Here is a 26,427-nt window from a genome sequence, read left to right on the forward strand (position 1 = left end):
TTAAGTTAATGGCCTACAGGCCAGAATGTGATACCTTGTTCGGACAGACCTCCAAAATACAGGAAGAAAAATCCTTTGATTGGAGTACAGTAATTTAAATGAAAAAATAGCCATCTGAATAACTAATCCACAATGTCAGCAATACGAGCTTCAATCTGCACAATTTCATTTTGTAGCTGCATTTTCAAATCAATGCTACTCAAACTGTGCATCAACAATAATACCAAGTGAACAACAGTCCTCAGCCTTAGTAAAGATACACCTTTATTTATGACAAATATATTCCTGTCATTGGCTCATGTAACTTAAATAGTATACTCTCTCCTCCATTGAATAAGCTCCAAGAGAACCTTGGTGTCTTCAATTCAGTACTAAATTAAAAATTAAACATCACTACAGAATGCAGATAGTGCACTAGCTTTACACTGCGTTACCTTATAGCCTTCAGGGAACATTGCATCCAGTTCCTCATCTGTAAGTGGGCGATTTCTTTCATCAATTTCACGCTCCCAACGCCACGCCTGTAGCTGTTCAGGTGTCATACTCATCAAGTGACCTACAAAGTTGAATTACTTAGATATTTAAGTCCTTTTCTTTAAAGTTTACTTGAACATGAAAGGTTTAACAGAATACAATTCCTTTGTAGAATTTGTCTTTTCCACAAGCTGTAACCTAGTTTAGCTCCCACCAAGTTTGATCTTATTTGTTAGGAAAAATAATTGCATAAATGCCCATAGTTTATAATTACTAACATTACTTTATTAGTTTGATTATTTTATTAATGCTTTAAATAACAGTATTGAAACAGGATTTATTATAAAGCATCCTACCTTACACCATATCTATTGCTGGTCCTAATTTTAATTTAAAAATAATTTGATTTGGTAGCTAACTAACTTGTTCCATACTCAACTGTTAAAAATGCAATTTTTAGAGCCAATATCACACCACTAGCTATGGTCCCCATTACAAGTGTGTGTGTGTGTGTGTGTGTGTGTGTGTGTGTGTGTGTGTGTGTGTGCGCGCGCGTGTATGTGTGCGCACGCGCGTACACGTGAACATGGATGAGAACAAGACCGACCTCAACAGTTGTCTCCCTCCCCTCCATCAACCAGACTAAGGCAAGGAAATTGGCCATGTGGGAAAGCCCAAAAGGGCCACTGATAGTTACTGAACTATGGTCTAAATATTTCATAAAATTTAAAATATAGCATTTTATATGAGAAGTATTCTAAAAATGTATACTCAATGAAAGTACAGATTTTACTTCATCACCACATACCTGGTGTAGGTGTCGCCATAGCCATTGCAGGTGTGCCTTTTGGTGTAATTCCACTAGGGGTAAGCAATGGGGTACTGCCACCCATTTGGCTAGCTGGTGTTTCATCCCAACGAGACTTTCTTTTGCTTGCACCAGGGGTTGGAGTTTCACCTATAGAATCACCTCCACGATCTGTCCGTGGTGTTTCAGCCCAGCCACTGCCATGCCCCGGCGTTTCTAAAATAGGAAATGAAATAGTGAACCAGAACCCAAGATCAACACTAAAAGTAGAAACCATTCAGGAAACTTTCTTGTTCTACGCCGCCTGAAAACAGTCACAATAACTGTTGAAGAAAATTATTCAATATTAACAGATGTTACCTACTCTATTTGTACAAGCTTCGACAAGTTCAAGAACCATTAATATTATCTCAATTAGTACCAATTAAACAATGAAGAGCTGAAAAATAACAAACACAATTTCAAGATACAATTGGATAGCTTCCTGAGCGATATGATAGACTGAGCAAAGTTGATATTTCTTCAATGTTGGAATTTGTCTGTAATGTCGGGTACATTTTTATTTTCTATGAAAAATATGAAAAACTGTTGCTTTCATCAATAGAAAAGAAATTGTGTCAAATAGAAACCTTCCTTTAGAACATCTAAGTTCTGATAAAGGAATTCCATACAAAACATTATTTATTGTTTCAGGTGCAGATGGATCTGTGTAGAATATTTTGAAGTATTTTCCTATAATTACTATTGTACCATCCATCAATCCTATCTCAGTTACCAATATATACCAATAAAAGCTTCAATCCTGCAGCTCCATTAAGTATTCAATAACTGTTAATGCTTAGTCGTGAAGTCTTAAATGGTTCCTTGAGTATGTCGCTGAAAGCCTCGAGTTCAAAGAACTGGGGCGGGATTCTCCGACCAGTCGAGAAAAACTCGTTCAAAGTAGCTTATCTGGCAGCAGCATTTATTTCAGAGAAAGATAGAGTTAACTGCAATTAGTGGTCATCATGGGTAAACCAAGTCTCCAAGCTTTTTTTAAAATTAGAGTACCCAATTCATTTGTTCCAATTAAGGAGCAATTTAGCGTGGCCAATCCACCTAGCCTGCACATCTTTGGGTTGTGGGGGCGAAACTCTCGCAAACACGGGGAGAATGTGCAAACTCCACACGGACAGTGACCCCGAGCCGGGATCGAACCTGGGACCTCGGCGCAGTGAGGCAGCAATGCTATCTACTGCGCCACCGTGCTGCCTTCCAAGTTTGTTTCGTTGTCTTAAGGAGGCAGAAAAAATTAAGGGGGTTTGTTTCCTGAAATTGGTCAGTTTTTAAAACTTTTTCCATTTCCACAAATATTAGCATCACTGGCAATTTATCAGGGGGCTGCAATATTACACTCACAATGGGATTATGTTGGGCCTTTGAATATATTCAGGTTTGTCTATTTTTGTGACATTTTAAAAACACTTGGCATAAATATTACTTTGATCAGATCAGAGACGCATAGTTCAAAACTGCAATGGGCTTTCCTCCATTTAAAAAAAAGGTATTGGGAGAAACAATTAAGAACAAACTTTAGCACACCACATTTTATTCCACAAGTTTTAGCATCTCCATGTTACCCAAAACAGGCTTACATATTTCACTTGTCATTTAAATCTTGGTGAAATAGAACTACCATCCACGAATAAAATTCCCTCATTACTAAGAACAACTCGGTCTACCCTCTTATCAGATTAATTTAACTGTTTCGACGGTAGTACAGTGGTTAGCATTGCTGCTTCACAGCACCCGGCTTAGGTCACTGTCTGTGTGGAGTCTGCACGTTCACCCAGTGTCTACGGGGGTTTCCTCCGGGTGTTCCGGTTTCCTCCCACAAGTCCCGAAAGGCGTGCTTTTTAGGTGATTGGTCATTCTGAATTCTCCAGCAGTTTACCCGAACAGACGCCGTGGTGTGGTGACTCGGGGATTTTCACAGTAACTTCATTTCAGTGTTAATGTCAGCCTACTTGTGACTCAAATAAAGATTATTACTACTGATTTAATTTTTCAAATATTATTGTGTTTCTGCTCTAGCCCTTTTAGATATTTAATATGGGCTGCGATAGTATACATATTATATTTATTTCTCACATGTATCACATGAAGTTACTGCCAGCAAAATGGTGGACAAAATTAACATTAACAAATGTAGAGCCAACTACATTTATTTGAAGAAAATCAATTTAACAAAATCCTGATAAACCACCAAACTTACTGGGATAATACAGTGTTGTGGTAAAGGCAACTTGTTTCCATGTAATAAAACCAGATAATGCTAGAAATACTCAGCTGGTCAGGCATTGGCTGTGGAAGAAAATACGGAGTTAACATTTCAGGTCAATGACCGTTCGTTACCCTGAAGTATATCCCTGAATCTCTGTTACTCTCCGCAGATGCCATCAGACCTGTTGGGTATTTACAGGATTTTGTTTTTATTTTATATTTCTGGCATCTGCAGTATTTTGCTTTTTATTTGGTTTCCATCTCTTTTGGTACAGAAAACCTAAAGATTAGAGTATTACAACATCCAAATCCACAAAACATTTAGAGATGTGCTTTTGAATGGTCAAATATGTTAGTTTCCAAGCACACATTTTTAAAAGAACCTTGTGATAGCTAGTAACTGACTGACTTCGGCAAAAAGGATCTGTTATGCTGCAGTCAGACACTTGGTCCTCTGATGGTTCAGCAAAGTTATCCAATGAGTAGATCAACCATTCGGAGTGAACAAAATCAGTCCCAGATTTGATACTTAGTCTACCATGAATTGGCTGTTGCAAATTGTAAAAAGAGTCATAATAATTGGCATAATTTCCATAATTGGGGAAAGGAAAATTAATTGCAGGTTCAGACAACTAATATCTATCCAGTGCCCTCTGTTTGACATGTATGGGTATCTACGACAGTAGTTGGTAAGATTAGGTATGTGGTGATGTCCAACAAGGAGACACGGCGATCGGAAGACAAGCATGTTGTTCAAATTGGAAAGATGGGAAAAAAATCCTTTGAATTAATTAACTCAATACATGTGACCTTCCCAATATGTTGACTTCTTGAAGGAATCCACTAGCTTGATAATTTTCCATCTCAGTAACTGACATTCAATGGCATTACCAGCATTGAATTCCCCACAATCAATATTCTGGGGGATGTTGATCAGAAACTGAACTGGACAAGCCACAATAATACTGTGGCTACCAGGGCAGGTCAAAAGCTAGGAATCCTACGGCGAGTAACTAACCTCTTCACCCCCCAAAGCCTGTCCACCATCTACAAGGCACAGGTCAGGAGTGTAATGGAATACTCTCCACTTGCCTGGATGAGTGCAGCGCCAACAACACTCAAGAAGCTCTACACAATCCATGACAAAGCAGCCGCTTGATTGCTCCCCTTCCACAAACCTTCTACCACTGATGAACAGTGGCAGCCTTGTGCACCATCTACAAGATGCACTGCAGTAACTCACCAAGATTCCTTAGACAACACCTTCTAAACACTCGACCACTACCATCTAGAAGGACAAGAGCAGCAGATACCTGGGAACCTCATCACCTGGAGGTTCCCCTACAACTCACTCACCACCCTGACTTTGAAATATATCGTCTTCCCCTGGGTCACTGTCCGTGTGGAGCTTGCACATTCTCCCCGTGTCTGCATGGGTTTCACCTTCACAACCCAAAGATGTGCGGGTTAGATGGATTGGCCTTGCTAAATTGCCCCATAATTGGAAAAAAATAATTGGGTACCCTAAATTTATAGAAATAAAAAAGATAAAAAGAAATATATCGTCATTCCTTCACTGTCGCTGGGGCAACATCCTGGAACTCCCTCCCTAATGGCACAGTGAGTGTATGTACCTACACCTCAAGGACAGCAGCGGTTCAAGGAGGAAACTCACCACCACCTGAAGGGCAACTACGGATGGGAAATAAATGCTGGCCTAACCAACGATGCCAAATCCCGTAAATGAATAAAAAATAAAAAAATAAAAAAACCCTTACTCTGTTCACAATAGAACATATTGTGGTATAACATCCATCATCTCCATTTTTAATAATTCATTCATAGGATGTGGGCATCACTGGCTCAGTCAGCATTTACTGTCCATCCATAATTGCCCCCGAGAAGGTGGTTGCTTTCTTGAACCGCTGCAGTCCATTTGGTGTAGGTACACCTAGTGCTGTTGTGGAGGGAGTTCCAGGATTTTGACCCAGTGATAGCAAAGGAACAGCAATATAGTTGCATGTCAGGATGGTGAGTGGGGACTTCCGGGTGCGGCGATGACCAGCTGAGTCGCACGTTTCGGCAGCTCCTGGTGAAACGGACTTTTGGGCTCTTCATAGGAGCCCCAACGGCAATTTTGACGGCTAAAAACACTGTGCGGTAAACCAGAAGGGAATCCCCCCTGGATACGGATGAAAAAAGGAGAAAGTGGCCGGATTGCAGTGGATCCTTTAGAACAGCGGCAAGGAAGGCAAGCAAAAACCAAGATGGCGTCGGAAGGTGGCAGTTTAACATGGGGCCCTGAACAACAAGAGTTCTTGAAATGCTGTGTGGAAGAGCTCAAAAAGGAAATGAAGAAAGAGCTGTTGGCCCCGATACTACAGGCGATCGAAGGGCTAAAGGAGGAACAAAAGACCCAGGAGCGGGAGCTTCGGGTCGTGAAGGCAAAGGCAGCCGAGAATGAGGACGACATACAGGGCCTGGTGGTGAAGACGGAGATGCATGAGGCACATCAGAAACGATGTGTGGAAAGGTTGGAGGCACTGGAGAACAATGCAAGGAGGAACAACCTGAGGATTCTTGGTCTTCCTGAAGGTGTGGAGGGAGCGGACGTCGGGGCATATGTGAGCACGATGCTGCACTCGTTAATGGGAGCGGAGGCCCCGGCGGGTCCGTTGGAGGTGGAGGGAGCATACCAAGTGATGGCGCGAGGACCGAGAGCAGGAGAAATTCCCAGAGCCATAGTGGTGAGATTCCTCCGTTTTAAGGATAAAGAAATGGTCCTTAGATGGGCAAAGAAAACTCGGAGCAGTAAATGGGAGAACGCGGTGATCCATGTTTATCAAGACTGGAATGCGGAGGTAGCGAGAAGGAGGGCGAGCTTTAATCGGGCCAAGGCGGTGCTTCATAAAAAGAAGATAAAATTTGGAATGCTGCAACCGGCAAGCCTGTGGGTCACATATCGAGGAAGGCACCACTACTTTGAGACGGCGGATGAAGCGTGGACTTTTATTGTGGAAGAAAAACTGGAATGAGCGGGTTATTAAAAAGAACACTTGAACAAAGTGGTGGGGCGAATGTGGGGGGCGAAGAGGGGGGTTAAAAAGGGGGGAAAGAGGAGTTTTATGTACTAATCCTGCGATGTGGTAACTTTTCTCTCTTCCACAGGTGGTGATGGGGGGAGGAGGGGAGGTGGAGGAGATGGGGCGTTGGCCATTGTGGGCGGGGCCAAGGGAGAAGCGCGGGCTTGGTTCCCGCGCTATGATAATCATGGCGGGAATAGAGAAGCAGGAAGGAGGGAGCGTCGCACGGTGCGAGCCGAGGTCACGGGGGGAAGCCGAGGTCGGCCAGAGTTTGCTGACTTCTGGGAGCAACATGGGGGGAGTAATTACGCTAGCGGGGGATCTAGCGGGGGGGGGGGGAATTACTGGGTTGCTGCTGCTGGGGAGAGGGGGGAGCTGGTGTGGGAGGGGATGGGCGGGGGGGCACCGCCTGGGGGAGATACAGCTGCGTGGGAACCGGGTGAGGAGCTGGAAAAAGGGGATGGCTAATCGACAGGGGGGGGGGGGGGGGGGTAGGAAGCCTCCAAACCCGGCTGATCACGTGGAACGTGAGAGGGCTGAACGGGCCGATAAAGAGGGCACGGGTACTCGCACACCTTAAGAAACTTAAGGCAGATGTGGTTATGTTACAGGAAACGCACCTGAAACTGATAGACCAGGTTAGGCTACGCAAAGGATGGGTGGGGCAGGTGTTCCATTCGGGGCTAGATGCGAAAAACAGGGGGGTGGCTATATTAGTGGGGAAGCGGGTAATGTTCGAGGCAAAAACTATAGTGGCGGATAACGGGGGCAGATACGTGACGGTGAGTGGCAAACTACAGGGGGAGACGGTGGTTTTGGTAAACGTATATGCCCCGAACTGGGATGATGCCAATTTTATGAGGCGAATGCTAGGACGCATTCCGGACCTAGAGATGGGAAAGCTGATAATGGGGGGAGATTTTAATACGGTGTTGGAACCAGGGCTGGATAGGTCGAAGTCCAGGACTGGAAGGAGGCCGGCAGCAGCCAAGGTACTTAAAGATTTTATGGAGCAGATGGGAGGTGTAGACCCGTGGAGATTTAGCAGACCTAGGAGTAAGGAGTTCTCGTTTTTCTCCTATGTCCATAAAGTCTACTCGCGAATAGACTTTTTTGTGCTGGGAAGGGCGTTGATCCCGAAGGTGAGGGGAACGGAGTATACGGCTATAGCCATTTCGGATCACGCTCCACACTGGGTAGACTTGGAGATAGGGGAGGAAACAGGAGGGCGCCCACGCTGGAGAATGGACATGGGACTAATGGCAGATGAGGGGGTGTGTCTAAGGGTGAGGGGGTGCATTGAAAAGTACTTGGAACTCAATGATAATGGGGAGGTCCAGGTGGGAGTGGTCTGGGAGGCGCTGAAGGCGGTGGTTAGAGGGGAGCTGATATCAATAAGGGCACATAAAGGGAAGCAGGAGAGTAAGGAACGGGAGCGGTTGCTGCAAGAACTTTTGAGGGTGGACAGACAATATGCGGAAGCACCGGAGGAGGGACTGTACAGGGAAAGGCAAAGGCTACATGTAGAATTTGACTTGCTGACTACGGGCACTGCAGAGGCACAATGGAGGAAGGCACAGGGTGTACAGTACGAATATGGGGAGAAGGCGAGCAGGTTGCTGGCACACCAATTGAGGAAAAGGGGAGCAGCGAGGGAAATAGGGGGAGTGAGGGATGAGGAAGGAGAGATGGAGCGGGGAGCGGAGAGAGTGAATGGAGTGTTCAAGACATTTTATAAAAAATTATATGAAGCTCAACCCCCGGATGGGAGGGAGAGAATGATGGGCTTTTTGGATCGGCTCGAATTTCCCAAGGTGGAAGAGCAGGAAAGGGTGGGACTGGGAGCACAGATCGAGGTAGAAGAAGTGGTGAAAGGAATTAGGAGCATGCAGGCGGGAAAGGCCCCGGGACCGGATGGATTCCCAGTCGAATTCTATAGAAAATATGTGGACTTGCTCGCCCCGGTATTGACGAGGACCTTTAATGAGGCAAAGGAAAGGGGACAACTGCCCCCGACGATGTCTGAAGCAACGATATCGCTTCTCTTAAAGAAGGAAAAGGACCCGCTACAATGCGAATCCTATAGACCTATTTCCCTCCTAAATGTAGATGCCAAGATCCTGGCCAAGGTAATGGCAATGAGAATAGAGGAATGTGTCCCGGGGGTGGTCCATGAGGACCAAACTGGGTTTGTGAAGGGGAGACAGCTGAACACGAATATACGGAGGCTGTTAGGGGTAATGATGATGCCCCCACCAGAGGGGGAAACGGAGATAGTAGTGGCGATGGATGCCGAGAAAGCATTTGATAGAGTGGAGTGGGATTATTTGTGGGAGGTGTTGAGGAGATTTGGTTTTGGAGAGGGGTATGTTAGACGGGTGCAGCTGTTGTATAGGGCCCCGATGGCGAGCGTGGTCACGAATGGACGGGGATCTGCATATTTTCGGTTCCATAGAGGGACAAGGCAGGGATGCCCTCTGTCCCCATTATTGTTTGCACTGGCGATTGAGCCCCTGGCGATAGCGTTGAGGGGTTCCAAGAAGTGGAGGGGAGTACTTAGAGGAGGAGAAGAACACCGGGTATCTTTGTATGCGGACGATTTGTTACTATATGTGGCAGACCCGGCGGAGGGGATGCCAGAAATAATGCGGATACTTGGGGAGTTTGGGGATTTTTCAGGGTATAAATTGAACATGGGGAAAAGTGAGTTGTTTGTGGTGCATCCAGGGGAGCAGAGTAGAGAAATAGAGGACCTACCGTTGAGGAAGGTAACAAGGGACTTTCGTTACCTGGGGATCCAGATAGCCAAGAATTGGGGCACATTGCATAGGTTAAATTTAATGCGGTTGGTGGAACAAATGGAGGAGGATTTCAAGAGATGGGATATGGTATCCCTGTCACTGGCAGGGAGGGTGCAGGCGGTTAAGATGGTGGTCCTCCCGAGATTCCTCTTTGTGTTTCAGTGCCTCCCGGTGGTGATCACGAAGGCTTTTTTTTTTTTAAAGGATCGAAAAGAGCATCATGGGTTTTGTGTGGGCCGGGAAGACCCCGAGAGTGAGGAAGGGATTCTTACAGCTTAGCAGGGATAGGGGGGGGGCTGGCACTACCGAGCCTAAGTGAGTATTATTGGGCCGCTAATATTTCAATGGTGAGTAAGTGGATGGGAGAGGAGGAGGGAGCGGCGTGGAAGAGATTAGAGAGGGCGTCCTGTAGGGGGACTAGCCTACAGGCTATGGTGACAGCCCCATTGCCGTTCTCACCGAGGAACTACACCACAAGCCCGGTGGTGGTGGCTACACTGAAGATTTGGGGACAGTGGAGACGGCATAGGGGAAAGACTGGAGCCTGGGGGGGGTCCCCGATAAGAAACAACCATAGGTTTGCCCCGAGGGGAATGGATGGGGGATATGGAATGTGGCAAAGAGCAGGAATAACGCAACTGAAAGATCTGTTTGTGGATGGGAAGTTCGCGAGTCTGGGAGCGCTGACCGAGAAATATGGGTTGCCACAAGGGAATGCATTCAGGTATATGCAACTGAGGGCTTTTGCGAGGCAACAGGTGAGGGAATTCCCGCAGCTCCCGACACAAGAGGTGCAGGACAGAGTGATCTCAAAGACATGGGTGGGGGATGGTAAGGTGTCAGATATATATAGGGAAATGAGGGACGAAGGGGAGACTATGGTAGATGAACTAAAAGGGAAATGGGAATAAGAGCTGGGGGAGGAGATCGAGGAGGGGCTGTGGGCAGATGCCCTAAGCAGGGTAAACTCGTTGTCCTCGTGTGCCAGGCTAAGCCTGATTCAGTTTAAGGTATTACACAGGGCGCATATGACTGGAGCACGGCTCAGTAAATTTTTTGGGGTGGAGGATAGGTGTGCGAGGTGCTCGAGAAGCCCAGCGAATCATACCCATATGTTTTGGTCATGCCCATCACTACAGGGGTTTTGGATGGGGGTGACAAAGGTGCTTTCAAAAGTAGTAGGGGTCCGGGTCGAACCAAGCTGGGGGTTGGCTATATTTGGGGTTGCACAAGAGCTGGGAGTGCAGGAGGCGAGAGAGGCCGATGTTTTGGCCTTTGCGTCCCTAGTAGCCCGGTGTAGGATATTGCTAATGTGGAAAGAAGCCAAGCCCCCGGGGGTGGAGACCTGGATAAATGACATGGCAGGGTTTATAAAGCTAGAGCGGATTAAGTTCGTCCTAAGGGGGTCGGCTCAAGGGTTCACCAGGCGGTGGCAACCGTTTGTCGAATACCTCGCAGATAGATGGAATGGAAAAAAGGCAGCAGCAGCAGCCCAGGATCGGGGGGGGGGGGGGGGGGAGAGAGAGAGAGAGAGGGGGGGGGGGGGGAAGAGGAGGAACCAGAAGGACTCTCAGGGTTGTTAATATATACTGTATAATATGTATAGGTCGTTGCTACAGATAATTATATATTGGACTGTTAAATTATATTTTTGGAGAGTGTTACTTGTGATAAGGCAGTTGCCAATTAGGGTTAGTTTTCATTTTTGTTATTTATTATTTATTCATTTTCTGTTTATAAAATAGGTCATTGTTATTTGTGTTGTTATAATATTGTGTAAAGGATGCACAATGTACTGTGTTGGTTGACCAAAAATTTTCAATAAAATATTTTTTTTAAAAGGATGGTGAGTGGCTTGGATGGGACCCAGGTGGTAGTGTTCCCATGTGTCTGTTGTCCTTGCCCTTCTAGATGGTAGCAGTCATGGGTTTGGAAGGCGCTGCCCAATATGCCTTGGTGAGTTCTTGCTATTGTAGATGCTACACACTGCTGCCACTGTGCATCAGTGGTGGAGGAAGTGAATGTTTGTGGACCTGGTGCCTGTCAATCGGGCTACTTTGTCCTGGATGGTGTCAAGCTTCTTGAATTTTATTGAAGAGTTGCACTCATCCAGGAAAGTGGAGAGAATTCCATCACACTCCCATGTAGATGGTGGACAGGTTTGGGGGGGTCAGGAAGCGAATTACTTTCCGCAGGACTTCTAGCCTCTGGCCTGCTCTTGTAGCCACAGTATTTATATGGCTTATCCAGTTCAGTTTCTGGTCAATAGTAACCTCCGGGATGCTGACAGTGGGGGAGTCAGCAATGGTAATGCCATTGAATGTCAAGGGGCAATGCTTAGATTCTCTTTTGCTGGAAATGATCATTGCCTGGCACCTGTGTGGTGTGATCGTTACTTGTCAGTTGTCAGACCAGGCTTAGATATTGGCACGGTCTTGTTGCATTGGGACATGGACTGCTTCTGCATTTCTATCAGTATTTGTTTGCACACTCTATTAAAGTAATTAAAGACTTTTGAAGTCTTTATGATCTCAACTAAATAAGTTCAAAAATATTCCACAGAAGCTTGAACAGTCATATTTTTCTTCGTCATTACTTTAACTTGAATGCAATTTTCTTTACAGAAGGAAAAGTTAATCTCACCCCTATCTGTTTTTGGAGTTTCATCCCATCTGTTTTTGCGCACACTGGAAGTCGCGCCTCCATGACCTGGTGTAGCATGCCCTGGCGTATCTCGTCCTGGTGTAGCAGCCCCTGCTGGTGTGTGACTAGGAGTGGGCTCCCACATTCTTGAGCTGGGGGTTGCACCAGGAGTCTCACTGCCCTTTGAACGACCAGGTGTTTCATCCCAGCGGCTCTGAGAAGGAGTGTTTCCAGGTGTGTGACCAGGGGTATGCCCTGGTGTGTGCCCAGGTGTATGTCCAGGTGTGTGCCCGGGAGTATGCCCTGGAGTCTACAAAAGAAAATTCACAAACAATTTAGGTCAAATTTATCAATGTAGACCTTATTAACTATTGCCAAATAAACATTCACTGGATAATGTGCAACAACACAGACTATAAAATAGGAACATCATAAATTGCTCACTTTTCAGTGTCAGAACTTGAATCTGCAGCTAACTACAGCATCCAAAGGTTGATTAGCAATGAATGTTATTGTTAAATTATCAACTGACCATAGCCTTAATTTACACAGCGATTTACACTGATATTTCCCAAGGTACCAAGTAATCTGGAAGGTTGCTGGGTGATGAAAAAGTGAAACTGCAAGTCACTCTCCTGGTTGGTTAACCAAGGAGGAACAGTGTTGTATCGATCCTGATCTCCTGATAAGAGCAGTGTAGTTCATGTAGGTAAAAATGAGCAACTAGCATAAAAAACTGCTGGAAGTGAGGGTAATGATGCCTAATTCTCTAGCAGTTTGCTGAGTCGCTGGCTCAAAGATGATAGAGCTTGACTTGGTTTGACAAATGAACACTAAAAGGAAACCAGCAAAGTCTTGTTGACATTTTTTAATTAATGCATTCAATTAAATAAGTATTTTAACGTTTTGCGTAAAATTGTCCAATTATCTGAGAAGATAGTCCACCAAGTTCAGCCTCAAACTGGTGAACTTTAACAGAAGAGAGAAATTAATCTATCCATATAAAAGGAATCTTTAAAAAGTGTATTATAAAAAAGGCATAAATAGATGGAATGACTACATTTCCATTCAAAGTAATGCGATCTGCGCCTATGAACCCCCACTCTCGTCACAATCCGGTCTAGATTTTATGAACCCCAATATTCAAATACCCACCAGCATACTCTGCCATGGTTCCGCATGGAAGAAATCTCGCACACATGAATGGGATGTATGAACACTTGTGGATCACTTACTTAAGAAACAAAATGTAAGGAGGGTGAGGGGGAAACTAAAACAGAAGGCGCTGGAAATACTCAGCCAGCAGATATGGCAGCATCTATGGAAAGAAAAAGAGTTAATATGTTTCAGGCCAGAATTTTGATGAAAGGTGATCAAACCAAAATGTTAACTTTGTCTCTCGCTCTCTTTCTGTCCACAGATGCTGCAGAATATTTTCGTCATTTTCTGCTTTATTTCCAATTTTCAGCACCTGCAGTATTTTGCTCCTGTGTTAGTGGAAAAATAGTTGGCCTTCCCTCTCACCTCTGCTTGATCCCAGCTAGATACTTTCTTGGGTGTGGAACTAGGAGTTTGATCTGCCGTCTGATCCCATCGACGCTTACGTTTGGCAGGCTGCTGAGCCGATCCATTGACTGCCTTAAGTTCTCCAGCTTTAGCTTTCTCAGCTAGCTGTTGCCTTATTTCCCTCTGAAATAAACAAATACCCAGATCAACCAAACTTTAATCTAAAATCAGGCTGCTATCATTTTACATGAAATGGATTTGAGATGTTGTTACATATATACAGAACAAACATTTCAACCCAAAAAGTGCATTACCTCTTCCTTTGTTAAATGCTGTTCTCGCATAACATCCATGTAGGTTCTGGCATGGACTTTAGGATCTGGTGTCTTTCCACCTGAGGGACAAAAATAGTGAGAATAGACCAGAAAACAATTAGTGCAAATATAAGAGAAAAGTCAACTTTATTTTATATAGTCATGATATTTTTGCATTAACAGTCTACATTTATTTTGGTTCAACTTTAAGTTTAAAATTGCTGACTTCTCAATTTTTATATTTGTTCAAATCACAGCAACTTACAGAGAAGCAACCTGATGGTCAATTTAACCTGCTTGAATACAAACAGTAATAATTACAACAATCTAAAAATAAATGCCTAAGTGCAGTTATAAGCAAATCATACGCAAGACATCAAAACACATTTAAGTGTCCATTATTGTTGGTTTTCCTTCGGTGATGTTCCGGAATACGTACACTGGCGGGCCTGTGTGTCCATCAGCAGTTCTGACTTCAAGCAGCAGAACAGAAGCCTAGAAAATTATCTCTTTACCATTAGTAACACTTTGGAAAGGGTTTTAAAATTCAAAACATCACACCTTGTGTTAGTTTTTAAAATCTCACTCAATATGTGTACTAACAAACTTCTTAGGAGAAAACAAATTTTACCTGTTTAATATTAACCATAATAAAAAAATAATTGTAAATGCAACTATTTAAGCATAAAAATTTACTTCAACAGGATACTTTTATTTGGGATTATGCTGTTTGGGTTTGTCTAAAACATGCTACACTGGCAGTGTCATACTGCCATTTTCATTGGACTTCCTTTTGGTTTACTTTTTCAGCATAACCTACACACGATCTGTTGCACTGCACCCTTAAGAATGCAGACAGGACTGTCATAGCAGTACTGCTGTAGGAAAGAAATTAAGGACAGTTAGTATGGGCCCGTGGAATTCCGGCAAACATATTTAGAGCAATTACAGTTACAAAAATGTCAGTTTCTATCCCTGATAAAACATACATACTGTAGGTCTGATACCCCTTTCAATTAAGCCTGCATGACTAGTTAAACTGAAAATGTACTACATAGAGCAAAACTTCCTCTCACTATTAAATGTAAACAGAATCACCTGAAAAAACAAAACTTCCATCTGGCCCACTATGCCTCCCAGCAGCAACCACATGTCTAGCATCTAACGGACTACTATTAAAATTGTTTCTAAAAGGCCATTCCAAATTAATTCAGTGGATGGCAAGCTCCAACCTAGATTTGTGATACAGACAGGAGCTTAAGGAAATCTGTCTTTATCACAGAACTGGAACAGCCAGATTCTTCCTTTTCCAAACATTTCTCACCCCCCACCCCCCCAGGACTCTTGGAGAAGTACAGTTCCACAGCCATAGCCTGTTGCATTACACTCGGGTGGCCATTCATTATGCGTATGTCTGCACAGTGGATACTGGCATGTTATTGATCTGGAGGAAGGACAGGTAGGAGGTGGCACAAAGGCCAATCCTGTTTATCATCCAATATTCACTCATGTGGACTTTTCAGTGAGGTCATTGAATAGCACTGAAGAGCAGGAGTCATGCTCAATTTCTCCATCTTCCCTATTCCAGGAGCACTGAGGTCAATGTCAAGTTTCCAACTCTGGCCCCAGCTAATGCGGCAAAGATCGGAAATTTATCTCCTGATGTTTATGTCTTATTTTGTGACGGTGCTACATCATTGGGGAAACTCAAGTGCTATTTTCATCAAGAGAGTATTACTCGGAAGCAATGGATTGAAATACTTCAAAAAGCCCTACAACAATCCATGCTGTGCCACATTTTCTCGAGAAAACAGCACTACTTAAAGTAAACAAAAGCCAAATCATTTTAGTTAACTTAAAGGAGAAATTAAAATTTTGAATAATTTGCCCAAGAGACACATTTTGCAGTTTTCAATTTAACAGTTTGTATTAAATTGAGATTTTTTTAATTGACAAGTTACTACTGCAATGGGTGAATGTGAAACCAATTTATATTTGATGCAGTGCATCAATTGAAAATTTCCTGAAAACTTCAACTTAATTAATTTAAAATTGCTTTTTGACCGATTAAGTTTTCAAACACACTTGCACACAATTAATTATTTTATGTATGGATTACACAGCTTACTAGCCGTAACTTGTGCTGCGTGATTCGTTATGTGCAAACTAACTTTCTTTGATAGCAATAAACATAAATCAGTGCAGAAGTTTCAAATTTGAGGTTTTTGTTATGTAGTTGGATTTGAGACAACTGTTCAGAATGATTGGCTGAATCATAGCTCACAAATAATTAAAACTGAAAAACTGATCAGAAGATGCGACAAGATTATGTCCATTTAAATGGAATACAAGAACCCACTTGAAATTGGTCCCATCTGTACTAGTGGACCAAATGAACAGGGCAGGGTAAAAGCAAATGAATACTTCCCACTTGCAAAGTGTTCTATGGGAGATGGTTTATTTGGTAGTCCTGCAAACCTCTGTATATATCTGGAAAGGCCTTTTGTTTTACAGTTAATCTTTCAGGTAATTATTTTTGTACATGTACCAAAGCCTTCCGCACAAGACCGGGCTGAAAGTACTGTTCTTGTATGGTTTGCAAATGCTATGTTCTTCCAAAAAATACTATCACAATTCCCCATGAGCAACCTTTCATTCCATAAAAGAACAAAAATTCAGCCAACATGTCTTGTTTAAAACAAAAGAATGTCTCACTAATTTACTATGGAAGGCAATGGGCATACACTCCTGAACGTATTTAAATACTGACTTTTCAATTATACTGTTACAACAGTCTGATGTGTAGACAACAAAACACAGATAAAAGTAACCCTTCACATGTTGCATACCCACATACATTTGTGCATACTGATATGCAAGATTGAAGTGCCTTTAACAATTTAATCTAATTTTAACAAATTCTCAAAACAAGATGCTTTAAATAGTTCAAACTGTGAAATAAGCACAGTAAAGAAAGTTCAAGGGCTGAACTGTTATACACCCTCATCAAAAAGCTGCACAATCTGAAAAAATTACCATCTGCAAACGGGTCATGGCGCTCGGGGGAAATAATCATCTGTCTCCTACGTGCTTTATACTCATCTTCCCGTTCCGCAATTCGCTGCGGTCGATGTTCAGCAAATGGATCATACTGTAAGCAAAAAGTACGAAAAGTTGTAAATAACAAAATTAAGCATTAAACTTACAAAATTCAGGAGGGCGGCATGTGGCGCAGTGGTTAGCTGGGACTACGGCGCTGAGGACCCGGGCTCGAACCCAGCCCTGGATCAATGTCCGTGTGGAGTTTGCACATTCTCCCCCTGTCTGCGTGGGTTTCACCCACACAACCCAAAAATGTGCAGGTCAGGTTTTTTGTCCATGCTAAATTGCCCTTTAATTGGAAAAACAAATAATTGGGTATTCTAAATTTATTTTTAAAACTTCCGAAATCCTAAATGCTATCTAATACGCTGGTTCAAATTGCCACGATAAAAGCAAATTACTGCAGATGCTGGAATCTGAAACAAAAACAGAAAATACTGGACAATCTCAGCGCGTCTGACAGCATCAGTGGAGAGAAGAGGACTAATGTATCGAGTCTGGATGACTCTTTGTCAATAGACTGAGATTGCCCAGTATTTTCTGTGTTTCTGCCATTTCTCAGAACCTTTTTACAGAAAAATACATCAAATTTAGGACAGAAATATTCTGCTAATGAAGAAACCAAGTACAAATGATCTCAACAGTTTTTGTAAAGGAGCACACATTTGTAAATTATTTGAGCAATCTTGCCTGAATTCAAAAAACAGGAGAATAAACTTTTATTTCTTTATGAGCATCGCTGATAAAGAATAATATCTACTAGCCATTCCATTTGCAGGTTTATGATGAACAGGTTTATACATCTGTCAAGCCACACAGAATTTAAATAATGAGAGGCATTTCCACCAAATAAGGAAGTCTATGGTTCTCAGCCCAGCGCTAAAAAAAATCAATAAACACAGAAAATTGATAGGAACAAAATGCTACCTGCTCATTTGACTGTGGTATATCATTGAGTAATGCCACTGGTGCATGATATCCAGGCTTCTTCTGACCAAGCAAACTTGGAGACGAATAGTCATCATCATCCTATGAAGGCAAACATATAATGCAGTAAAATAAAACACTCCTCTTCGGATTAATTTATTTTAATTTTATTTCAGCTTTTTAACAAATATGATCTTAGCTTTTGTTTTCTCCTATTTCTTCTTTAGAAACAGAATATTTTACACAATTATGTGTAAGGAACAGTTGATTACCACCTCTCCACAAAGAAAAATTTCATTGGAGAGGTATTGCAAATATTCAGAATTCAGCCATTGGATCCAAATACTTACAAAGTATGTTGCAAAAGATCTTAGGAAATTTAAATACTGCCAAAAAAGTGGTTATAAAAGGCTGTTCGAAAGAGAATAATAAAGTGGGCCTTATTTTGGATTGCTCGAGAAAACAGCTATGATAACTATTTAAAATTTGAGTTAAAACATGAGCTGAATAACATTACTATTCTTCATCGTTTCTTACTGTCAGATCTGAATACACCCACCTACACATCTGATCACGATCTATCATTCAGCAAAACAGACCATAAGACATAGGAGCGGAAGTAAGGCCATTCGGCCCATCGAGTCCACTCCACCATTCAATCAAGACTGATTTCAACTCCATTTACCCGCTCTCTCTCCATGGCCCTTAATTCCTCGAGAAATCAAGAATTTATCAACTTCTGTCTTAAAGACACTCAGCGGTGTCAAATCAAGGTGCCCAAATACTGGTTACTACTGCTGTCTACGGTGCTGAGGACCTGAGTTCAATCCCAGCCCTGGGTCACTGTCCATGTGGAGTTTGCACATTCTCCCCGTGTCTGCGTGGGTTTCACCCCACGACCCAAAGATGTGCAGGTCAGGTGGATTGACCACGCTTAATTGCCCTTTAATTGGAAAAAAGTAATTGGGTACTCTAAATTTATTTTAAAATAAAAGGCGCCAAAATACCTTTTGTCAAATTCCATTAAATATTAACCCATATGGTGTGTCCCAATTTGCGGATGGCAAAGGAGCTGTTAGGGTTTGTGGAAAGGATGGGCATGGTGGACCCATGGCGTTTTAAGAACCGGGGGGGGGTTGTGATACGATGCGGTCGGTGATTCAGGATTACGTGGAGTTGAACCAAAATGTGGAGGTGTCCACGGCCACATTCTGTGAGGCATTGAGGCAGTGGTTTGGGGGGAGATTATCTTGTTCATGGTGCATGAAGATAGAAAAGGAGAGAGGAGTATGAACAATTATTGGGCAAGATGGACAGGGCGCATTCGAGGGCTACCACCGCGGATGGATTGGCGAAAAGGAAAAAGCTACAGGGACAGTTCGATAGGTTGACAACGGGGAGGGTGGTGGGGCAGCTGCGGAAGGCAAGGGGGTGCAGTATGAGAATGGAGAGAAGGCAAACCGCATGTTGGCACATCAGTTACAGAGGCAGGCTGCTTCTGGGGAAATTGAGAGTACAGACAGGGATGGGGTCGGAGCCGGGGAAGATAAATGAGGTGTTTAGGGAATATTCCGAGGAACTGTACAGGGCGGACCCGGGGAGGCGAAGAGGGAGATATGGGGTTCTTAGACGGGCTGGAATTCCCGTGGCTGCATGAAGAGAAAAGGCAGGCACTAGAGGAGCTTTTAGGGCTGAGGGAGGCAATGGAAAGCATAAGGAGGTTGAAGTTGGGGAAGGCCTCGGGCCAAACGGTTACCTGGCAGAATTTTATTAGGTGTTTGCTGCGGAATCGGCACCACATCTACTGGTGGCATTTAGCGAGGCGCTGGAGAAGGGGGAGCTGCCGGAGACAATGACACGCACGACGATTACGCTTATACCAAAGAAGGGGAAAGGACTCATTAGAATGTGGGTCAAACAGGCCCATATCACTTTTAAACACAGACATAAAAGTACTGGCCAAGCTAGTGGTGGGGAGACTGGAAGGATGTGTCCTGGGAGTGGTTGCAGAGGATCAATCGGGCTTCTTAAAGGGCAGGCAACCCTCGAGTAATATAAGGCAATTGTTGAACATGTTTATGACGCGGTCGAGGACGGTACCGGAGGTGGTGGTATCCATGGACGCAGAGAAGGTATTCGATCGGGTGGAGTGGCAGTATCTGTTCGAGGTCCTGGGAAGGTTCGGGTTTGGGCCGAAATTTGTGGCATGGGTGCGTCTGTTGTACGTGGTCCCGATGGTTACCATTCAAAGTGGCCAGGGGTAGGTTTTGGTATGTGAGGATCCAAGTGACGGGTGAGCAGGCGACGCTACACAAGTGGAACCTACATAGAACATAGTTGGTGGAGGAGATAAGGGAGGACTTTAAGAGGTGGGATACGCTGCATCTGACACTGGCAGAGAGGGTTCAAGTGATGAAAATAAATGCCCTGCTAATGTTCCAATTATATTCCAGACGCTTCCAAATTTTGTTCCAAAGGCCTTTTTTCAGTAGTTGGATACTTATTTCAGAGTTCATATGGACGCGGAAGGTGCCATGGGTAAAGAGGGCCCTGCTGCAGAGGCAGAAGGAGGGGTTGGCGTTACAGAACCTGCTGCATTATCATTGGGCGGCGAATGTGGAGAAGGAGGGGGTAGAGTGGATTAGGATGGAGGAAGAGTCCTATAAGGGATCCAGCACGAGAGGGGAAAAACCTGTACAGACTGTAAAACTGTTCCCTGGACAGATGCAGCGTATTTTAACAGTTTGAATAAGTTTGGAATAAATTACTTTTTTTTTTTTTAAATGGTGTCCCCCAATTCAGATTTGACAGTAAACCAAAGAATGAAAAAGATCACTCCAAGTGATTCATCAGATCACCACACCTTTAGAAGACAGTTTTCTGGGTTTTTTTCGTGAGAAAAGTTAAGATCGCAGGATATCACTGAAGATGGCACACCTCACATTGCCTGTTACTAATTTTCATAAATAGCACTTCAACTAGTAAATGATTTAAGTTAATACAATTAAAAATGTGGTCTGGAAACAAATTGTGATTGAATAATAATGTTTATGTAATAGGCTGCAACTTAATGGAGACATTTTAAGCAAAATTATTTACCTCTTCTTGCTCATTTGCAGGAATTGATGTCATATATCCTGCAAATCTGCTGTCACTTCCGCCATAGATCTCCTGATCATAGTAACCAGTTGAATCAAGACCAACTCCATCAGCATCACCTTCTGCAACAAGAGCTGCTTTCTTGTTCTGGATTTCTCTGATCTGTGCCTCAATATCTTTGGAAAGGGAAAAAAAGTAAAAGTAGTTACAACTTGAGCGAATCAATTATTTGGTCCGTTGATACTTTTCTACTTGTCCACAGAAATTTTCCTTTGAGCTTTGAATCAATTTTGGGTCCTTCCCCACACATTTCAGATGTGTGTCTGATGGTCTAATTTTACAATTAAAAGGATGTCTCCAAGTTGCCACCTAATTAGCAATGATGGATGTGTTCCAAAGGTGAGAGCACATTAATTGCAGCTCTTTACAATGCAGGCTGGCATGGCTGAATTAATGGAGTGACAGGGAGGCATTGCAGCTGCCATTAGCAACATGCATATCAACATCAGAGACATCCGTTTCTGCTATTTAAAAGCTCAATGGTATGGCTGTAATATGGAAGACAGCATCCTTTCAAATTGCTGTCGCTGAGGCTCCAACCACCTGCCAAAATGTCCCCTCCTCTGCTCGCAAAATCTGCATGTTCAAAGTATAGAGCTCAACTGTCAACCTGCCACTGTCGGAGGAGCCCACCTCTGGAAAAAGTGCTCGCAAGTGGGTTAAGATGACGTGGAGTTGATCGAATGTGTGGCAACTCCAAAGCTGCCTCCACAGGGCTGAGTGTTTCAACCTACTGTCTCCACACAAACCATTCATAAAAATAATTACAACCTTCAAGTGTAAAACACTTGTCAAGTGAGTTTCGATAGTTCCAGTCAATCAAACTGACCATATAAGGGTGGTAGGAATTATAGCATAGTGGGTTTTTTTAAATTCATTGGATATGGGTGTCGACTGATCACCCATCCCTAACTGCCCTGCAACTGAGTGGCTTGCTGGAGGGCTTTAAGAGTTGACCACATTGCTGAGGGTTTGGAGTCATATGTAGGCTGGACCAGGTAAGGACGGCATATTTCCTGCCCTAAAGGGCATTAGTGAACCAGATGGTTTTTTAATTCCAGATTTTCATTGAATTCAAATTTGAACCCAGATCCTCACAGCATTACCCTGGGTCTCTGGATTACTTCCAATACCACTATATCACTAAGCCATCGCCTCCTCCACAGTGACTAGACTAACAATCCAGGCACCTGGATAAATGATCCACAAATGTGAGCTTAAATCCCACAATGACATGGGGAACTTCAATTGTCAAATGAATAAATATACAATATTTTTTTTTAAATTTAGAGTGCTCATTTTTTCCAATTAAGGGGCAATTTAGCGTGGCCAATCCACCTACCCTGCACATCTTTGGGATGTGGTGGCAAAACCCACGCAAACACGAGGAGTATGTGCAAACTCCACACGGACAGTGACCCAGAGCCGGGATCGAACCTGGGGCCTCAGTGCCGTGAGGCAGCAGTGATAAATATACAATAAAAAGCATCAGTGGAGGCAAGGATGAAATTTGCAGACATTTGTTAAAAACCCATCTAGTTCATTCCTTTAGGGAAGATAACCTACTGTACTGAAGTAAGCATTGGACCAGCCAGCATTGAACTAAGCAGTGGACATGTCAAACAGGGATGAGAATAGCCAAAGGCAAAAAGATCTGAAAGTTAGTTGAAGACAAAATGTCTGAAAATTGTAACAAGGAATTACAAGGGCAGCATGGCAGCATTGTGGATAGCACAATTGCTTCACAGCTCCAGGGTCCCAGGTTCGATTCCGGCTTGGGTCACTGTCTGTGCGGAGTCTGCACATCCTCCCAGTGTGTGCGTGGGTTTCCTCCGGGTGCTCCGGTTTCCTCCCACAGTCCAAATGTGTGCAGGTTAGGTGGATTGGCCATGATAAATTGCCCTTAGTGTCCAAAATTGCCCTTAGTGTTGGGTGGGGATACTGGGTTATGGGGATAGGGTGGAGGTGTTGACCTTGGGTCGGGTGCTCTTTCCAAGAGCCGGTGCAGACTTGATGGGCCGAATGGCCTCCTTCTGCACTGTAAATTCTATGATATAACTATCGCACTTTTTAATGATCTGCAGTGAAACGCAAGTACTTCTGGGCCATTTCAAATGGGCAGAATTATTAGATTTTAAATAGGTAGAAATATTAGTTTCCCCTTGTTGACTCTCTATGACTGTCAGACTCTGGACCTTTACATTTGTATAATTTAATGCAGTTTATACATGTAATCCAGATTGAAGTCCATACTAACATCAGAACATGACCTTGCTGGGTTATGTACGTATGAAGCAAAACAAAAGACTACAGTAATGTTTCATTGACTATTTTTCAACGTGACCCCATTTTTACTCAGCACCACCTTCTTAAGGGAAATTAGGGATAGGTAACAAATAATGGCCTAGCCGGTAAAAACCTACATCCTATGAACGAATATAAAAACTTCTGAAAATTACCGTTACCTCAGATGTCAGCAAAAACAATTCAGTAGTGTAACATTCAGCATATAAAGTTAGCATATTCAAAATCAAAATATAATACATCATGAATATGAATATCATTTCTTTTATGTACTTTGTAAAACCATCATTTAATTGTTATAGATTTCGGCAAAGCTCGTCATATTCCCTGGTGACAGAAGACTCAACGAAGCCCCTCTCCCCCTACCCAGCCCCATACACGTAGTGTAATCAGCACCTCTTTCCCCATCAGACACACGCAAACACGCCTCTCTTTCCAATAGCCTTCGCCGACATCAGCGCCTCTTTCCAAACCCCTCCCTAAACTAACTCAGCAACCACTCAACACTCCCATGCACACGGCAGCCCCTTTCCAACCCGCCTCCCCAACCACCACTTACTCAGCAATCTCTCTTCCTTGCTCCTCTCCTCCCCAAAAGTCAGCAAGCAGCCCTTCTTCCCAACTCTGTCACCCGCTCCCCTCCACTCATTCTACAGTCCCTCTTCACCAACGCCCCCTTTCTGGTCTTTCCATAGGTTTACAGCATCACCCAGCTACAGTGACTGAAAACCAGCTGCAATTTACTACAACAAGCAGAGTCTTGTGGTCTGCTGCTCCTTCCCCCTCAGCATGCCTGCCGCAGCCTGCAGCTCCACCAAGCAGCCAGCAGCAGAGCTCATCCTCCCAGTGGTATGAGTCTTGGCAGCTACATCCAGACAGGCATGAGGCTGAATGGCAACAGTTCGGGGTCAGGTCTGGTCATAAGCTAGAATGGGGTTCTTCACTCTGGAGTTCATGGATTGTATCAAGACAGCCCAGACTTGAGAGATCGGTTGAAAGCACAAGATCCAGGTCAAGCTCACTAACAACTACCAAAGACGGAAATTGGAAAATTATTTCCACGGACAGAATTCCATTCTTGAAAAGTTGGAAATCCACCAACTGGTAGAAATTTCTCATGTCCGGAACAAAGGCTTTCGCCAAAATTCAAAGAATTGTCCCAAAGGCTAGTCAAGCAACAGCCTAATGTAGCCATTCACAGAAACATACCTTTTAAACAATGTTCCAGATTCTTCCATCATCATTCCTGGGTAAAGCCTGTCCCACCAGCAGGACAGACCTGCCAGAGACAGTATCATAGTAGTACACAGTTATTGGACTGGAATATGTAGAAAAGGGAAAGAAGATGAAGGTGGGAGTAGTCTATATGCCCCCAAACAGAACCTATACTGTAGAACGGAGAATAAATCAGGAGATAATAAAGACATGTAAAAAGGTAATATTTTAATCATGGGTGACTTTAATCTTCATGCAAATTGGGAAAATCAAATTGGCAGAGGTAACCATGAGGAAGAATTCATAGATGTATCCAGCACAGTTTCGTAGAACAATATGCTGTGGATCCAATCAGTGATCAGGCTATTTTGGATCTGGTAATGTATAATGAGGCATGTTTAAAAAACAATCTCAGAGTAAAAGATCCCCGAGGAAGCAGTGACCAAAACATGGTAGAATTTAGCATTCAATTTGAGAGTGAGAAACTTGGGTCAGAAGCAGCTGTGCTGCATTTAAATAAGGGTAATTTTAAAGGAATAAGGGCAGAGTTGGTTGGAGTGAACTGAGAAAGGAGTTTAGCAGGAAAGATGGTCATCAGCAATGGCAGGTGTTTCTGAAAATAGTTCATGACTCATAGCAAAGGTTTATCCCAGTAAGAAAGAAAGATTCTGGAAAGGGGATAAATCAGCTATGGTCATAATGAATTGAAGGATACTATTAAATTGAAAGAAAAAAAACATATCATGTGTCAAAGATTAGTGGTAAGCCAGAGGATTGGGAATGTTTTAAAAACCAACAAAAGATGACCAAAAATAATAAAGACAGGGAAGATAAACTATGAAGGTAAACTAGCAAGTAAAACAAAAACAGACAGCAAGGTCTTCTATAAATGTACAAAAAGGGAGGGAGAGGCCAAAGTGAACGTAGGTCCTTAAAGAATGAGACTGCGTAAACAACAATGGGAAACCAGGAAATGGCAGAGGAGTTAAACAAATACTTTGTGACAGTCTTCAAGGTAGAAAACACTAAAAACATTGCAAAAATATTAAATAATCAAGGGGCAGAAGGAAATAAATACAATAATAATCTGTAGGGGAAAAGTACTATGAAAACAAATGGGGCTAAAGGCCGATAAATTCCCTGGACCTGATGGGTTGCATTCTGGCAGACAAGAAAGCAGCTACAGAGATAGTGGATGAACTGCTAGTAATCTTCCAACGAGAGTAGTAAGGGTGTGGAATGCCCTGCCTGCAACAGTAGTGGACTCGCCAACACTAAGGGTATTCAAATGGTCATTGGATAGACATATGGACGATAAGGGAAGTGTGTAGATGGGCTTTAGAGTGGTTTCACAGGTCGGCGCAACATCGAAGGCCAAAGGGCCTGTACTATGCTGTAATGTTCTATGTAATTGTTCAATTCTGGAAAAGTCCGAGAAGATTAGAAAACTTTATTCAAAAGGCCGGGGGGGGGGGGGGGGGGGGGGGGGGGGGGAGAAGAAGAAGAGAGAGAGAGAGAGAGAGAAAAGAGACAGAAACAAGTAACTATAGGCCAGTTAGCTTAACATCTGTAATTGGGGAAATGTTAAGCATCCATTTTAAAGGATGTAATAGCAAAGCATTTAGAAATGAATAATACAATCAGGTAGAGTCAGCATGGCTTCATGAAGGGGAAAACGTGTCTGACAAGCTTATTAGAATTAGTTGAGATGTTAACAAGCAGGGTAGATGAAGGGGAACCAGCAGGCCTAACATACTTGGATTTCCAAACAGCTTTCCCTAAGGCGCCACACAATAAGACAAAAGCCCATGGTGTTGAGGATAGAGAAT

The 26,427-nt window shown here is 43.3% G+C and overlaps 1 protein-coding gene across 2 annotated transcripts in view; it reads right to left on the bottom strand.

Annotated features, from left to right (window-relative positions):
• Window positions 1–26,427, bottom strand: part of sf3b1 (splicing factor 3b, subunit 1) — a 93,451-nt gene that overhangs the window by 45,857 nt on the left and 21,167 nt on the right. The window contains exons 2-9 of one of the 2 annotated variants that reach the window (XM_072478841.1): window positions 21,020–21,195; window positions 17,921–18,022; window positions 16,928–17,042; window positions 13,892–13,971; window positions 13,596–13,760; window positions 12,072–12,381; window positions 1,283–1,498; window positions 435–556 (exon numbers count right to left, since the gene is read on the bottom strand). In XM_072478841.1, coding sequence (XP_072334942.1) covers window positions 435–556; window positions 1,283–1,498; window positions 12,072–12,381; window positions 13,596–13,760; window positions 13,892–13,971; window positions 16,928–17,042; window positions 17,921–18,022; window positions 21,020–21,195 — 1,286 coding nt within the window. Of the gene's footprint in view, window positions 1–434; window positions 557–1,282; window positions 1,499–12,071; window positions 12,382–13,595; window positions 13,761–13,891; window positions 13,972–14,330; window positions 16,789–16,927; window positions 17,043–17,920; window positions 18,023–21,019; window positions 21,196–26,427 lie in introns of those variants that run through there. The other variant, XM_072478853.1, reaches the window with a different exon arrangement.

This window comes from Scyliorhinus torazame, chromosome 2 (assembly GCF_047496885.1).
Source record: "Scyliorhinus torazame isolate Kashiwa2021f chromosome 2, sScyTor2.1, whole genome shotgun sequence".
Classification (NCBI taxonomy): domain Eukaryota; kingdom Metazoa; phylum Chordata; class Chondrichthyes; order Carcharhiniformes; family Scyliorhinidae; genus Scyliorhinus; species Scyliorhinus torazame.